This window comes from Hylaeus anthracinus, unplaced genomic scaffold (assembly GCF_026225885.1).
Source record: "Hylaeus anthracinus isolate JK02 unplaced genomic scaffold, UHH_iyHylAnth1.0_haploid 12002, whole genome shotgun sequence".
Lineage (NCBI taxonomy): Eukaryota > Metazoa > Arthropoda > Insecta > Hymenoptera > Colletidae > Hylaeus > Hylaeus anthracinus.
Window position 1 is genome coordinate 6,813,189 of NW_026534349.1, and position 16,804 is coordinate 6,829,992.

Sequence of the window (16,804 nt, forward strand, 5' to 3'; positions counted from 1 at the left end):
CTTTGTAATCGCATTGCGTATAAAAAAAAAAAAAAAAGAAGAAGAAGAAGTAGAAGAAAACAAGAGCGCGCATCAGCGTTGCTCAAATATTTGTAATTTATTTTATCTTTACGGTGTGCGCGAAACATTGTTCGTTTACTGCCCGTGATAAAAGTTTTATTAGTGGGCTCCAGATATTTCCCAACCCCTTGGGGATCCAAGTACTATAGAATAACCACGGACGATCGACGCACCGATTAAATTGCTACTGTTTAAACCAAAATGGACGCAACTCTTACAACTAATCGCATCGACAACGCGATAGAACTAATTTATTTTCTATCTATACGCGTCTATCGAAGCGTTGAAAACTTGGACCGCCATGAGTTGATAAGCGCGAGATACGCGATTACGCGCGAAGAGCGTTTCGCAAGGTGTCGCGTCACGCGCATTTTTATTCCGTTTTATATACCCAGCGAGAGGTTTAACAATTTTATCGTGGAAAGCATTTTAATCGAGTGACTCGCGTTAGGAGGGCGGGGCTAAGTATAGACGCGAATACTTATTTTATGTATAAATCGATTCTCCCTGCTTCTAACGAGCTATATTTAGGTTTACTTTGCCCCTCTGCCCCCCCTCCCCCTCCCCCTCCCTCTGTGGTCGACCCTTTATCCCAGCAAATTGACGTAGAGGTTTTGACGAGCGGCGCTGAATTGTTCAAAATTTGATCATAGGAACGTGCGAGCCGAGAGACTGACGTTTTTCAAACTGTGAATGCATCGTTATGCTGTAACATAAAAAAAAAAAAAGGAAACGAAAACGTCGTACTAATTCCAGCGAAACTTCGTTTCACGAGTGACGCTCGCTTTTTTCCCTATTTGGAGGTATTTCTGAAACGATGCTCGGGGATATATACAATACATGTATATATTTAGAATCTTCTTTGACAATTGGAGATCTATTAACGCCGTTGAGATACAAAGGAGGCATGTTCTTTATTTATGGATACTCCATAAATAGCAGAGTCGTTGCATCAAATGGCAGGAACCACGTTTCGAACAAGACCCGGCGCTATTAGAAGCCAAAAACATTACTTATCGTTAAAAGGACCGATTAAAAGAGCAAAAGTGTCGTAATCGTTTGGAAGAGGAGCAATTATACTCCAACGGTTAAGAGTACCCCTGCGAATTGGAGGCTTCTTAAGAATGATATCCAAACCAGCCAAGAGCGCAACAATGGAATATTCTAACATATAAACGGATGCCTCGAGTTCCCGTAGAGGAGACCGCGGAATAAACTTCTCGCAAGACAGCGTTTTATAAACCAGAGTTATATCGGTAGCGTTGAAAAGCACGAAAAAAGAGCTTCTGAAAATAGCGACGAAATTGTACTCCGCTTGTTGGATCCTTACTGCAAATTGGAGGCTTCTTAAGACTGGTATCGAAATCATTTGAAAATAGAACAGCGTAATACATCGCTGTACTTAACCCTGAAGAACCAAGCTCTTCGAAATATAGTTGCAAGTATTTTTCAAATCGGTGACTGAATTTCATTTTTGTACGCAATTAGTCGTTGACACATTTTATTGGTTCTTTGACAAGCGTCCCTTTTTACTTGGTATCAGCGAGCATATACAGAAACAAACGTGTATAGACTCTTCGGGTTCGCGAGCAATATAGAAACAGTTCGGCGAGAAACTTCGAGCAAGTTTTTCCTTTGCGTCGGGGGATAATGAAAGCGTGCTGTAATTAAGCCAATAAAGCTCCGGTGTGAAATTGATGCTTTTGTTAAATTGTCAGGAACTTTAACGAAAGCATTTACCTTCTATTGGCTGAATTGTAGCACAATTTTATTTGCAATTTACTGAAAGGCTCTTTAGGAGATAGTACAGTAAAGTCCCTTTAAACGCATAAGCTCGGGACCAAACTCTTGTGCGTTTAACGTAGAGTACGTATATTTTCTGATGTTTGCCGACGAGCTTCGAACGTAGAGAAGGACAACGAATAAACACGAAGACGAAGGGAAAATACCAGGGTACGTCGATGAGTTTTACGTCGCCGAGATATCCGATTCCGGATCATGTTGGGATGCTTTTTGTACATGTAAGCAGACTTTACTGTATTTATGTATTCTTTGGTCAAAGGTGCCTCTTAATTTATCCAAATAATTTCTACATACCCTTATTATACATAAATAGAATTATTCTCCTATTATAACTCCCGAAGAGGACGTTTCACACAGCCTGAAACGTTCAGGTTCCAAACGGATCGTTTCCATACCGCTGGAAGAGCCAAAGAACCCGGACAAGAAAAACACATCGATCAGGAAACGAGCAAAAAGCGTCGATGACTTGGTCCGCGTGAAACTTATGCGCAAATAAGGTCTTAGCTTCGGTTTGTAAATCGCTTACCGCTATATCTCCACGGCCGAGGGCATAAATTTGTCCGTGCTCGACTAGCCAGAAGACAAACTTCTCGACGCGCAAATATTTTCCAAAGTAGAGAAATATTGGCATCGGCGGTACCTAAAAAAGAAACCCGCGCAAGTGCCAGCGAAATTACGTCTCCTCCAACGAACAGGAACGCTCGTGTTTCTACCACTCGGGAACATCCTGAGAAACCTGTACTCGAATGCAGAACAACGAAATGTTCTTGTACGTTAAATGAGCTGGTAAGACGAATCGAATATGCATTAGACACGAGGAAGAATAAAAAAAAATGAAACATACAAAGGAAGCAGAGAGGTCGGGGGCAAGGGAGAGAGAAACGTGCACGTTCGACGACAGCGTGCCGCGATTTGAATTCACCAGCGACGAAAAGTTGGAAGAAAAGAGATAAAAGAGGTCCGCGGATGGCGACGAAGTGACTGCGTTTCGCGGACGACCACGTCTGCCAACAGGGGAGGGCGTGTTGCCAATTCGTTTTCGGCGGGCGTTTTTCCGTGTCGCTTTGTGCCAACTAGGCGAAGGGTCGCCGCTGGAGAGAATTTTTCTGTTTTCTTCGACTTCCACCCCCGGCATTTTTTTTCGATCTGATTCACATCGAAGGAACAACAAATCGTTTGTTCGTTCGCTCGCGCAGGAGCGACGATTCTATTCGCGTTTCTGTTCCTCGAATAAAGTTCCGCCGTTCTTCGCTTCGCGGATGCTGCGCGACCACCGCGACAGGCTCTAGTGACTGGCGGTCTTAAAATAAAGACGATCGCGGGGGACCGTTTCGAGATTTCAATGTCGATTGCAACTACATTATTCTTAGTAAAACGAAAGTATGACAGAAGCATAATTGTATCTAAATAGCGCGTGACGCGTTACGAGCACCTTAGCTATGTATTCGGGGCGTTTCTTCAACGTGCAATTCGATGTAATATTTCGGTATGAATTTAGTTCGAGTAACGTAAAAGTTGTATTTGATGCGAATGTGATAAATGCGCCGATTTTGTCCATAATCGCCACTAAAGTTGGCGAATGTGATCAATTCTGGAACATTTACAGTATCGTCTCGAAATAAGCAACTCGGTCAGGACCGGCGTGTTGCTTATTCCGAGACAATACTGTAGACACCTCTTTAATAGAGACTAAACTTGGACTTCCTTAATATCTTGCTTAACCAAGTTCAACCAAGGTAGCTGTGACGAATCAGTAAAGTCCGACCGAGTCAAAACAGGGCGCACGCTAAGGATATCGGAGCGAAATTCCGCCAACTTTCTTCATGTTTTAATTTCTCTATTTATGACAAAGTACAATCAGATACAAAGGAATGAAACACCATTCGAAGAGGTTATTTCTTTCTGGGAGCCTTCTGTTTCTCCTTCCCCTTGAAGATGGTCGGATCGATGACGTTGATGGGCCCGTTGTTCCACAGCGAAGTGGAGATGGTCTCCGTGGGCTCGAGAGTGGAGGGCAGTAGATGCGGCCCGACGAGGAAGTAGACCTGCTCGACCCACGTGGGCAGAGGAACGCCAGCCACGCAGCACTGCCACAAAGGCAGGCCAAGATGGACGAGCATCATGCGAAAGTACACGGTGAATGTGTCGGCCAAGTGGTACCATCGATCCGCGTCCTCTCGATGCAACCAGATACCAGGAGACTCTTGCTCCGGTTTCGCACGGTACACCAGATAGACCTTGGCCTTTCCACTCGCGGGGAAACAACGGGCGATCTCGAACATTTTGCAGCCCCGCGAGTCGGCCGGCGGAAGCGCGATCGCGTTTTCCTGGCTGGCTGAGCTTCCTGGCTCCGTCTCTGATCTCTCCGGATCGGTTTCCAGTCTCGAGGACTCCGCCTGGGGCTCTTTACCGCTGTACCGTTTCAAGGAAGACAGACTGCCGACCTCCATGCGGCCCACCGAGAATTCCTCGCCTGCGAAAACGAGCGGTGGTCAGGGTTACAGGGAAATTTTGCAGAGAGAATACGAGCCCCGGATTCATTCGCGAGAATAAAAAACAAACGAGTCTCCCTGCTGCCCTTTCACCCACTGGCGTCGCCCGTTGGAGGGATTCGTTTGTTTTCATTCTTAAGAATAAATCTGGGATTTCGTTCCCTTTATTCGTTATAAAATTCGCCTCGACTCTAAAGCAGCGTTTCGAAAATAGAACCGTGTCGTTTGTGGTCTGGGCGATCGTGGTCGCCGTATGATTTTTATAACGTCATTGAAATGGTAAAATTAACGTTAAGGCCCCAAATTTTATGACGATCACGATTTCTACAACCTGAACGTAACAAATAAGACATCTTCGCCCTGTCCTGTCCCTTCGAAGAAAAGGCGAAGGAAATTCGTGTCACCCGGGCGAATATCTCCGCGAATAGCAGATGGAGAGTCAAGAGTTCCATGAAGCTTTTCGCGCCAGGTGCGAAGAAAGGCGAAACGAGAGTATTGATTTCTCCCGCGTTTGAAACGTCGCGAATGGAACTATCGAGCGATCGTTAATAATTTCTCGTTTAATAATTAGCGCGAGCTCCAGGGGACACGTCGATAGGAACAACGAGTAAATCGACGCAACGGACGCTGTCGAGGCGTCGACAAAGGAAATCCTGGAAACTCGCGGATAATTCTCGTAATGAGTTACCCGCTATCTCGAGGTTCCACAGAAGCTGAAAGCCGTCGATCGAGGCGTAGAAGTTCCGAACATCCTCCGGGAGCAGGCAGCAATGCCTTTGCTCCCAGCTCGCGATGGCCGTGCACTCGCATCCGTTTCTTCTCTCCACTCGTACATTTTTCACGTAGACGATATTCTCCAGAATCTTAACCACGCCTAGCGTGAGGTTCTCGTAAAAGGAATCCTCGGTAACGACGTCCACGTAAAAGGACATGGCTGCGAGTGCAGTCGCGAACTGCGGCGTGCAAAGAAATTACCAGCTCGTATCATTGATTCGCATAAGTCGCAAGCAAACGATAGAGTACAAATTTTGTACGCGTTCGTACTCCGATGTAACGTGCAATGAAGTTACTAGCTCGTATAATTAATTACAAGTAAACGTATTATTACAAGCAAACGTATCGATAGATTACAAATTTTGTACGCGTTAATACTCCGATGCTTGTACCTACGAGTCTCAGTTAAAGCGGGTCCGCCTCGTGTCCCTTGTACATTCTCGTAAGACCTTCATCTTCCAATTCGTCGCGACGTATTTTTCATTTTCCCCCCTGGATCATTGCGCCCTCTCCCACCCCCCGCAATGCTTCGCTGTATTCTTCCTTCGGTTGGAATTCCGTCGTCTCCTGCGCGGGTATTCCCAAGCTTCGCTGCGGGAGTCCGAGTCGCTTCTAATATTTGCGGAATCGAGGCCAGTCGACTAAATCGTCCGGTTGTTGATCGCCATGGTGACCGAATATCAAACCGAGGCACCGTGTCTGGTTTTCAGCGTTCGCCAGCCCTAGGGGTCGTCGGTATCGAACGCTTGCGCAGGTTCGCTTGCACGACAGGTGTGGGAGAGGGTGCAGGTGGACTAATTATTATGCACGCACGGGGGAGTTTCTTTTCAGGCGGCGTGGCACTGCCATTTCGAATCGGAATGATTGTATACTATTTTCGAGCGTGCATTATTAACTATCAATCGAGGGCAGCGACGTCGGGGCCAATTAGAGTCGTGTTTGAAAGGTTGCTGGATCCGGAGGTAAAAATGCTCCCTCCTTGGTGCGACGCGAGCACCCCTCCCACATTCCCCCGTCTATTATCCTCTATCCGCTATCTTGTCTTTCGACCTCGCTTCCCGTGTCAACCCCTTTCCGAACCCCTTCGTGCTCGCGTCTACGCGCGATCGTCATCGATCTTTCCGTTTAATCCGCATTTATGCTTTGTCGAGGATGTAACGGGATCGCGAACAAAAATACGAAAGAGGGATGATTTTAAAGGTAATCCATAATCGGTAAAAATACTACCGGATGTGGGTGAATTATATTTGAAAAATGAAAGGTACCAGAATTATGTCCGACGCGCGATGTACACCAGGGCGAGGGGTCGAGGGGTTAAGTCCCTTTTCACCTGATTAACACGCTCCGTTGAGGCTTCGCAGTTCAAGCCATACAGTACTGGATTTCACGAGATTCAATATTCGTACGTCGTGCGGTACGGAAATGAGTTTAGCAGAAAAAAAATTAGCGTACACGCTAAACAGGATACTAAACTGAAAGAACGTCGGAAGTGAAGACCTAATGTCTTAGGCTTGCGAATGGAGATATAATGGAGCACCTTAACGAGATCAACGGGGGGGGGGCGCCGCCTAGGGACTACCCGGAATTAGAACATTTTCCTTTAACAGTGCAAATAGACATCTAAACAATTATTAAGCCTTTCACAAATTGATAAACAAGTATTCCCTTATGAATTCAGCAATGGTTTAACGATCCCTTCGATTTGTCTTTTTATAGGAGATCTTCCTGCCACTTTGCACCCTAGGCGTCTTGATCGTGGTCAAGGTCTTGCCACCAAATCCGAATTATCCCGCAATGACAACGCAGAGGCAGGAAGGTGGTATATTCGAGGCGTTCAACAGTTCAAAGAATCACACTGTAGCCGTTGTTCCTAACTCGACGGAAACTTTGGTGAGTACTTGTGGTGAGTCGGGTTACAGATCCGATAAGATCTGTTGCTTGTCGCGTCAATGTCAACGTTGAGATTTTTAATCGTACAATGAAAACCGGTCTCGAGTCGTTTCGCAATGTTTTGCTTTCGTTTTAGAACTTTTTGAACTCTATGAACGCCCTGTGGTTGTCGATGTGGGATTATCCCGGCAAGCTGCCCTTGAATTTTATGGTGTTCGATACGAAGGACGATCTGCAAGCGGCGTATTGGCGGGACCCGTATAGCGTACCCATAGCAGTGATCTTCGAAGACTCCGAACCTATATCACAACGTCTCCTGTATGCTAATTGGATTCTATTGTACAATCTAATGGGATCTCTCGCGTGAATTGAAATTCGTATTTGTATGCTTTCTAGCTACGAGATAAGAACTAATCCTTCGTACACGAATCCACCTTCGCCGACCGAATTGTATTCCGCTCCAGTTACTTGTAGAAAGGATACCAGTCACTGGATGGGTGGCGTATTGTCGATAGAGACCGGTGGATCGTGCCCCGTAAACAATTACTTACACTCCGGTTTCCTTGCGTTACAATTGATAATGGACATTACAAAGATAAGAGTACGACCTTGTTTATTTCGTTTCGCCGAAAGATTATATTTAATAACGACGATATGCTAATGGTATCTGTGCGTGTGTGTGTGTTTTTGCGATTTGCAGCTGGATACAGGAAACGCTGACGTAACCGTACCGGATGTTAAACTCGAGATGTTTCCAAAGGAAGCTTTTACTGCAGGTAAAATTAGGATGTTTAGAATATTTGACAGATATCATCCTGCTGTACGTTTCTGCACGTTGAGTTATAAATAATGTCTATCTAATATTAGAAAAAAAGATAGTAGACTAATGATTATAGAAGAAAGAAGATACCTTTGTTAGAGAGATTACTTTTATATTTAAAAAAAAAAACTGTTTAATTTTTTTCTCGTGGGCATACTTCTAAGAATATCTTTTATTTAGACTGGATGCTGGCCTTTAGAGTTGTTATACCTCTCTTTATGGTTCTGGCTCTTTCGCAATTCGTCACTTATCTCCTGATCCTGATTGTCGGTGAGAAGGAGAAAAAGATCAAGGAAGGAATGAAGATAATGGGCCTAAAAGATTCTATCTTTTGGTAGGTTTTGCTGTTTACGGTAGCGCAGTTCACAGATTCTATTTGATTTCAGAAAGCAACGCATGTTTAATAACACGTTTCTTGCACGAAGCCAATCGATAGAGAAATTTGCACAGAAAGTTTCCGAATTTTGTTCGAACTCGTAAGAAATAATTCCCTTTCTCGTTTCAGGTTGTCTTGGTTCATTATCTACAGCGTCTTTGTCTTGTTGCTATCCGCTGTTGCGGTGATATTACTTTTTACACTTCAGATGTTTCAGCACACACACTTTCTACCGATATTCCTTTTAGTAGTGCTCTACAGTTTTTCCATAATCATGTTTGCTTTCATGATAACGCCGTTCTTCGACAAGTCACGGGTAAGCGTTCGATTAAAAGATATTTTATTTTCGAAATCAATAGCAGCATAAAAATATGCTTCGCTTCTACTTTCCAGACCGCTGGTGTACTAGGCAACTTTGCCGTGACGATATTAAGCTTGATGTACTTTATCCAAGTTTTTGTGAAAGACTCTAGTTCAATCTCGTTCTGGGTAGTCTCTCTACTCAGTCCAACTGGCGTTGCTTTGGCAATGGATAAGGTTTGTATCTAAGAGATGTATTATTAACCAATGTAGCACACGCTATTACCGAAAGATTGGCAATTTAAAGAATATGTTTATAGGCACTTGTACTGGATTTACAAGGAGAGGGGGTTAACTTCGACAATCTTTGGTCAGGCCCTGGTATACCGTTTGGAGGGAGTCTCATCATGATGACTTTAGATATATTTCTGTATGCCTGTTTAGCCTACTATTTCGACTCCGTCATACCGAGTATGTATTTCAAACATGTTCTCGTTTAATACGTTCCTTATTAAATAAACGTTTATTCTAGGCGAGTATGGAATAAAACGATCTCCCTGGTTTTGCTTTACGCCTCGATTTTGGTGTCAGAGAAAAGCTCCACGGGTGGGTTTAATGCATAATAATACAAAGTATCGAATGCATTGGAAACTGGAAAAAATTTTGTTCACAGTCGTATTTACAGGTACCGTCGTCGAATGGCGAGTCGAACTCTTTTATACCTGGCGAGGAAACCAATCGCGACATCGAGCCAGTGGTGCGAGAAATGAAAGGACGCGAAGCTATTAGGATAGTCGGCCTTTATAAATCGTATCACAAATGTCGCAAGCCAGAAATCAAAGCTGTAGATGGAATCAACCTAACCATCTACGAGGGACAAATTACGGCCATACTCGGGCACAACGGTGCTGGCAAAACGAGTCTCTTCAACATACTGACTGGTCTCACTGCACCTACCGCGGGCACTGCCTTGATTTTCGGTTACGACGTCAGGGATTCCAACGACATGCAAATGATCAGAAGTATGACTGGCGTTTGTCCGCAACACGATATCCTCTTTGATCTACTGACACCACGAGAGCATCTTGAATTCTTCGCCGCTGTACGAGGTATTCCAAAGGGAATGATTGAGCACGAGGTTAGTATTCGATATTATCGAATATTAAAATACCTATTGTTTATATAAAATCAAGGATTTGTAATCGAATCGAGTCGTTAACGATACTTTCTCTGATCATCTTTAGGTGCAGAAGACATTGAAAGACATTGACTTGAACGAGCAAGCGGATACTTTCGCGAAACATTTAAGCGGTGGCCAGAAAAGGAAATTATCCGTGGGTATTGCCATTATAGGTGATCCGAAGATCATTATCCTGGACGAACCGACTGCTGGCGTAGATCCTTACTCCAGGAGACAGATGTGGTCCTTTTTGCAATCCAGGCGCCATGGAAAAGTAATTTTATTAACAACACATTTTATGGACGAGGCAGACATATTAGCAGACAGGAAAGCGGTTATCAGTAAAGGAAAGTTAAGATGCTGCGGTAGTTCTTTGTTCTTGAAGAATAAATTCGGCATTGGATATCACTTAACGTAAGTCGAAAACATACTACCGTATTTCCTTGAAAGATGTTCACAGTTTGTTTTTATTTTACGCTTGTGCAATAGTAATTAAACAAATTTCGTATAAGTATTACCTTAGTGTGTGGCTGTATCACTTTCGCGTATCGAGGTCTGACAGGCGAACATCTTCTAAGAAAGTACTTTCAATAATAAAGCGTGCATTCGATACACATTTATGTTTGCATTATAAAAATACCACACAGATTGGTACTTGAGGGAAACGCGAGGGAGCATGCCATTTCCAGATTAGTAAGTTCTCATGTAACAAAGTCGGAGAAAGCGAGACGTCACGGGCGCGAGCTGAGTTTCATTTTGCCGCACAACTCCGTGGAAAATTTTGCACCACTTTTCTCAGCCATAGAACACGAGATTAGGACTCGATCGAGTCGGCTGGGGATTAGCAGTTACGGGGTTTCTATGACTACATTGGAAGAAGTGTTTCTACATCTAGAGAAAGACGAGGGCACCGAGTGCACGATGGATAATTTATCCAAAAAAATGGTGCGTAACCGTGCACTAAGCAGGTCATTGTCGTTGCAATCCAAAAGCACTTCTTATCAAAGTTTGCAGAACGAAGGTGTCACTGTTCAAAACGATGGTCAGGCGAAAGGTGAGTTCATATTAGCCCGCGCAAAGTATTATTGAGATCTTAAATGTATCGTGCTTAATTTTAGGCGCAGGAGATTTACCAGAAGGCATTCAAAATGATAGAAACCCTCCTATTCTCGGCCTCGGATTAGACCCCATAAAGATCCGGCCTAATTTCCTACAAATTCTATACGCTTTGCTCCGCGTAAGGATACTCAGGCTCTTTAGGAACATCCAGTTACTGTACTTCACTATCGTTGCGCCTCTTCTTCTGGTAGTCCTTGGCCTCTATTTGAATAGCATTCAAATGGTTGAAATCAAAATGCAATCTCTCAGATTGAACACTGGTACGTCATGTCTTTCGTTATTAAAAAGCTGTTTTTTTTTTATTTTATTTAAAAGTGCTCTGTCAGATGCTAAACTCTCCTTGAATATTTTTACTTTCCGTTCTTTGAGGAAGGAAAAAATTTGTTTGAACAAACGTATGTACGTATGTGTATGTCTGTTAACATGATTGGGTCTGTACGTCTGAATAGATATCAATGAAACTTTATATTTCAGTTCAACATTCTGATTTCAAAATCTGATTAGATTTTGATCAAAATTGGTCCATGGATAATGATGGTTAACTCTTGATTTTTATTTTTTTATATATATATATATATATATATTTGCTATTTATTCATTGCTTGCATAAACTACATTAATAATGTACTTGGTTAATGTTTTAATTAATATAGTTAGTTGTTTGTTTTGGCTTCGGTAGGCACATACGGCAACGAGACTAAAATTTTGTACGCGAACAGTACCGATCACGATATCACGGACTTAATCGAGGGACTCCATCACGACGTGAAGTACATTGACGAATACTACGGAAGTTTCGCAAATTTATTGAAAATAGCACCGCATATGGCCGCTTTCAATATTAGCGAGTACAATGAACAGAGGATCAACTTAACCGTCGCTTATAACGATACCATGCAACATTCCCTACCAATTCTGATCAATCTTTTATCCAACACCTATCACAGGTAAGATCGATAATTCTTCATTTCTAAATTATTCTAAATTAAAATATTTACACGCAAGATTTGTTGTTTATGATTAGGTTGACCTCGGACAAAAGTTTTTCGAAACCGATCGAAGTTAAGACACATCCCTTTCAGCAAACTTCCCAACCGCAGGAGTTCAATATTGGTACAGGTAGCTCTACTGTGTTTATCGGAATGCATTTCGTACTGTTGCCAATAACTCTAGTTGTAGACATGGTCTACGATCGAGAAGTAAGATATCTTCTTCGGATGTCTGTTAAAACATACACTAATTGTTTGACTAATTTTCAATCTTACGTGCCCTTAGATAAAAGCGAAGAATCAACTTCGCGTGAACGGTCTGTCATTTTCTATGTACTTCCTGACGTACTTCATTGTACTCGTCGGCCTGATAATGTTCATTTGCTTGTGCATTCTCGGCATTATATTTCTCTTCGATGTGCCTTCGCTTCAAGAAATACCAGCACTTATCACTCTTGGCGGTCTTCTGATGCTTTACTGTCCGTCGTCCATTCTCTTTTCGACATGTTTGAGTTATATCTTTGACAAGATGGACTCCGCTCTGAGTATCTTGCCCAATATCGCAACTTTCTTCGGACTTTTCCCTTTTATACTAGTCACAACTCTTGATATGCTAGGTCTCAGTAAGTAACAATCGCAAATAAAATAATTTTTTAAGGATCGAATCTCTGTAGACTCATAAACGTTAAATATCGAATAACTAATTTTTCAGGTGGAACAGCAGCATTTATTTTACATGTAATCTTTTCTTTGTTGAATACATTGTACGTGCCATATGCTGCGGTGTATTATGTAGAACGAGTCCACCTGATGTGCTCCATTAATGCCGCTTGTCATCATCTGACTATGTCCGATTATCTTACCACAGAAATTATTTTAATGGCCTTTGGCGTGCTACTGCATTGTCCGGTGTGGTTCTTTATACTTTTGCTGTTGGACATTAAAAAGAGTGGCGGCAACGTCGGCGATATCTTCAAGCACTTCCTGGTTAGAATATTCTTTACATAGTCTGGGCTCATGCTTGTTACTTTAAATGATCATTATATACATTAAATATCACAGCGTAACGGCGGTTCTATCGGCGAGGAAATAATGGAGAATTCGGATATCGGAGAGCACGAGGACGCAGACGTTAAAGCCGAGAGGCAAAAAGTTTTCAATCTCATTACGTCATCATCCGTTCAAGAACCACCTGTAGTTCTAGTACAGGTATTTAGTTAATTTTGTATTATTCGTTTAAACATATATACGCATTCAATTTTAATTGTATTAAAATGTTATATTTATTAGAACTTGAGAAAAGAATATCGACAAAGAGAGTCAGGATCGTGTAGTTGTTGTCTCAAACAAGAGGAAGAAGCTAATCAGATACAACGAAAGGTCGCCGTAAGAAATCTGTCGTTAGCCGTTGAACCAGGAGAAGTATTCGGTTTATTAGGTCATAACGGCGCTGGTAAAACTACAACAATGAAGATCATCATAGCAGAAGAAGCGGCCACTCGAGGTAGGGTGCAGATCGGTGGTCATAACATTAATTCCAATATGGCAGAAGCTTTCAGACAGATGGGATATTGCCCTCAACACGATGCTCAGTGGAAAAACATTACGGTTAGAGAACATTTAGAATGTTACGCTGCGATACGTGGCGTACCGTGGGGAGACATCGGCAGGTGATTCATTCAAATTCAAATTCAAATTCTTAAAGAAATAATTAGAAATAATGAAAATAATATAAATTCCGTTTTATAGAATCGTGGACTTATATCTTACTGGTTTACAAATTCATGAGCACGCCGATAAGCAGACTCAAGAATGTTCGGGTGGAACTAGGAGGAAGCTTAGTTTTGCCATGGCGATGATCGGAGGTCCAAAAGTTGTTCTAATGGATGAACCTAGTACGGGAATGGATCCTAGGTCGAAAAGGTTTTTATGGGATACAATTCTCGCCAGTTTTCAGGTTGGTTTCTTTAACAGAATATTTGTTTCGATCTGTGATGTCATTTTTTCAATGGTAAACTTCTTACGACAGGGTGGTAGAGGAGCAATTTTAACGACCCATTCGATGGAAGAAGCTGATGCTTTGTGTTCTAGAGTGGGTATAATGGTGAAAGGAGAATTGAGGTGTATTGGTTCTACCCAACATCTGAAAAATCTCTATGGTGCTGGCTACACCCTTGAGATGAAACTCTTAGGCGGCGATTGTACGCCGACAACACCTTCGGGTGACAGGATTACGGGTTTGAAAGAATTTGTTTCCAGTCTCTTTCCAGATGCAAGTCTGGAAGAAAGCTTCGCTGACAGATTAGTTTTCGGCGTTCCCCAACACGCAGTCAACTCGCTGGCCGAGTGCTTTATGCAGTTGGAGAAGGGTAAGCGTAAAACTAACAAGTGCATCGCGTAATATATCTTAGCGCTATGGATCGTTACTTCAATCGAAATTTGAATTTCTAGCCAAACTCGAGTTGGATATCGAAGAGTACAGCTTCAGCCAAACCACTCTGGAGCAGGTTTTTCTCAAATTTTCTCACTATGACGAAACTAACTCGGGAGAATGATAACTCGTAAAGAGGAATGTGTTTGTTCTTATGTGTTGCATAGTGATATAATCGTGGAACTGTTCAAGTCGTGCGAAAAGTGTGATAAAATGTTCTTCTCTTTGAGAAAAGTGATTTGTTCTGTAGTGTTCTGACGCGAATACTATCCAGAACCGCGAAGACAGGAACGTTCTTTGGATTCTAAATATCGAGAACATTATAATAGTTGCAAACAAGATTTCACATTATCATTCGATGCAGACTTTGAAGTTAAGTATTCCTGTTTTAATTCTGACGATCCTGTAAGTGAAAAATGTCGTAATACTTACGATACACATCGATCGACCTAATACAGAAAAAGAAGAATTAGATGGTATACCCTTTTTTTTATGCTGATATTGTTCCGCGCTGTTATGTTCATCAGAGAGTTACAGTGACTTCCTGGTGAGTGTAATAAATAAACAGACGTGTAAAATTGACTTGTAAATAGTGGAGACTGAACGATTAATCCCATTATCAACAGAAGCGGTAATAATACTATTCAACGCTCATCGTCTTGAAATTGTATTGTAATCTAGTCTATTATTCGATTCCTACGAATAGCTCTCGCAATTAATATTGCTGTGGAATTGGAACGTTATTATTATCATTATAAGTATATAAACATTCGTTGACAGGGAAGAGAATAAGGAATCAACGCATCAATATTAAATTCTTTTTAAACGCAGTGAATTCAATGAATTACCTATCTACACTGACATAGTGGATAACCCTGAAAAGGTTTGTTCATTTAGCAACATCTTTAATCGCTCGTAATTATTTCGAGCGTTGTTAACATGATGACACCGTTGTTTAGAGAAAGACGCCGCTATATCAAGAGAGAGCTGCATATATACAATCGAGTGACTTAAATTGTGCATATAATGTAGTATCTAGTATATATTTATAAATATTTCTCCAACTGGCTTGTGGTCTTTATCAAAGCCTTTTGAATAACGAGAAAGACACGATAGGTTGTTAATCTTGCCTCAATAGCACGTAAGATGATAATAATTTGACGTGAGACTTTTCGTAATGAAAACCATTGAAGCATGATAGAGGAATTTGAATTTGATAAAAGATAATATGTAGACAAATTTTTATGGTCCATGAAATGAAACTTTATTGCAACATACGCGTGTAGATTTGATAATTTATTCTAGCTAAATCTAATCACTATAAAGTTCTGTGCTAGCAATATTTCCAATAGTGTATTTACTAATAATACGTTCATTCCTCTTGACAACTCTGAATTTATATTTATTTAGTTTTTTTTTTTGCAAATATGGACACAATTACTCATCATCAGAAACAAAAAATCTAAAACTGACAAAAACAGTCATTTTCTATTACGTTATGCAAGTCTATGCTTTAAACAGTTTTTAAATTTGACAATTTGTAGGTAGGTGTAGGAAGTACTAAATGTCTCATCTTATACAGGTCAGACTGTAAGCATAACCAAATTTGGTATGTGTAAAAGGATTCATTATTGGAAGGAGGTAGTCAAAGGTATTGAGAAAAAAGTGTATGTTCTCAAAACTTTTCGTAGGGGAATGTTTTTGTTTTAGATGTAAACGTGCATACGCTCGATATCCCGAGGACAGAGTCTCGAAAAATCGAGCGAAAAAAAAATAGTAAAAGCACCATTTGGAGGACTGAATGAAATATTTTGTAGACGATAGCACATAGGTAGTAAAAAATTTAAATCTCATCATAAAGGATGTATTGATTTTTGTAAATAAAACTCGTTATAAGAATTATTCATATTATAAATATATATATGTTATATATATTATATATATATCATATATATGTATATATACATAGGAAGTATGAAATAATTTAAAAAAAAAAAAAATAAATAAAAAAAATATGCGCTCCAACACGCGCGCATTTATAGGGATTGTGTACATACGCACAACTCTCGTTCTAGCTAATACCATATGATATAAAATTTAGTCAATTATGGAATTACACGAATGAAAACAAAAACTACAGACAATTTTATGAGAATCATACATAAATATATAAATGTGCGTATATTTATATATTTATATGAAGTATAATATATACATATACGTATACCATTTTTTAAAACAAATGTCACAATTAATAAGATACACAAGGATATTATAAACATTCCTAAAGACGAGAACCGTTGCTGCATTAAGAGATAGGCATACTTGCATTCACGCCAATTAATTTTCTTTCTTTTTCTTTTTTTATCTGTAGTTATACCATCATCTATCTTCTCTACTGATATTAATCGCCACTTTTTGGGCTTTACTTTTTACAGCTCGTTCATACATGTCGAACTTTCATATCGATCGATATATATGTATATACACAAATAAATATACAGAAATATATATTAATATATATATATGGATTTATATTTATGTATGCAATTGAAGAGTTTGCAACGCTA

General features: G+C 40.9%; 2 protein-coding genes across 8 annotated transcripts in view; one reads left to right on the plus strand and one right to left on the minus strand.

Annotated features, from left to right (window-relative positions):
- Positions 1–14,816, plus strand: part of LOC128892277 (cholesterol transporter ABCA5-like) — a 31,811-nt gene extending 16,995 nt beyond the window's left edge. For 4 of the 6 annotated variants that reach the window (XM_054152575.1, XM_054152576.1, XM_054152577.1 and 1 more), the window contains 22 exons: positions 6,846–7,019; positions 7,156–7,337; positions 7,416–7,620; positions 7,720–7,795; positions 8,020–8,173; positions 8,345–8,531; positions 8,609–8,752; positions 8,836–8,986; positions 9,048–9,121; positions 9,189–9,653; positions 9,760–10,109; positions 10,343–10,749; positions 10,814–11,074; positions 11,494–11,761; positions 11,839–12,013; positions 12,090–12,426; positions 12,516–12,790; positions 12,866–13,012; positions 13,094–13,473; positions 13,553–13,760; positions 13,833–14,172; positions 14,255–14,816. In XM_054152575.1, the coding sequence (XP_054008550.1) occupies positions 6,846–7,019; positions 7,156–7,337; positions 7,416–7,620; positions 7,720–7,795; positions 8,020–8,173; positions 8,345–8,531; positions 8,609–8,752; positions 8,836–8,986; positions 9,048–9,121; positions 9,189–9,653; positions 9,760–10,109; positions 10,343–10,749; positions 10,814–11,074; positions 11,494–11,761; positions 11,839–12,013; positions 12,090–12,426; positions 12,516–12,790; positions 12,866–13,012; positions 13,094–13,473; positions 13,553–13,760; positions 13,833–14,172; positions 14,255–14,358 (5,064 nt within the window). In that variant the 3' untranslated portion in view covers positions 14,359–14,816. The remainder of the gene's footprint in view (positions 1–6,845; positions 7,020–7,155; positions 7,338–7,415; positions 7,621–7,719; positions 7,796–8,019; positions 8,174–8,344; positions 8,532–8,608; positions 8,753–8,835; positions 8,987–9,047; positions 9,122–9,188; positions 9,654–9,759; positions 10,110–10,342; positions 10,750–10,813; positions 11,075–11,493; positions 11,762–11,838; positions 12,014–12,089; positions 12,427–12,515; positions 12,791–12,865; positions 13,013–13,093; positions 13,474–13,552; positions 13,761–13,832; positions 14,173–14,254) is intronic. The other 2 variants (XM_054152581.1, XM_054152580.1) reach the window with 2 other exon arrangements.
- On the minus strand, positions 392–6,757 carry LOC128892293 (tubulin polyglutamylase complex subunit 2). Of its 2 annotated transcripts, XM_054152624.1 has the most exons (3): positions 5,526–6,757; positions 5,044–5,308; positions 392–4,336 (listed from the first exon to the last, which is right to left on the minus strand). In XM_054152624.1, the coding sequence occupies exons 2-3, from the start codon at positions 5,285–5,287 to the stop codon at positions 3,756–3,758; spliced, it is 825 nt and encodes a 274-aa protein (XP_054008599.1). In that variant the 5' UTR covers positions 5,288–5,308; positions 5,526–6,757; the 3' UTR covers positions 392–3,755. The 2 variants fall into 2 exon arrangements, with proteins under 2 accessions (XP_054008599.1, XP_054008598.1); XM_054152623.1 differs by having other exon boundaries at positions 5,044–6,757.
- Positions 14,817–16,804: the final 1,988 nt, after the last annotated feature.

Excerpts from the sequence above, each read along its gene's own strand:
- LOC128892293 (XM_054152624.1), bottom strand. The coding sequence starts at position 5,287 with ATGTCCTTTTACGTGGACGTCGTTACCGAGGATTCCTTTTACGAGAAC. Across the intron at positions 4,337-5,043 it reads GTGGAACCTCGAGATAGCGG|GCGAGGAATTCTCGGTGGGC; the intron begins GTAACTCATTAC and ends TCGTTTTCGCAG.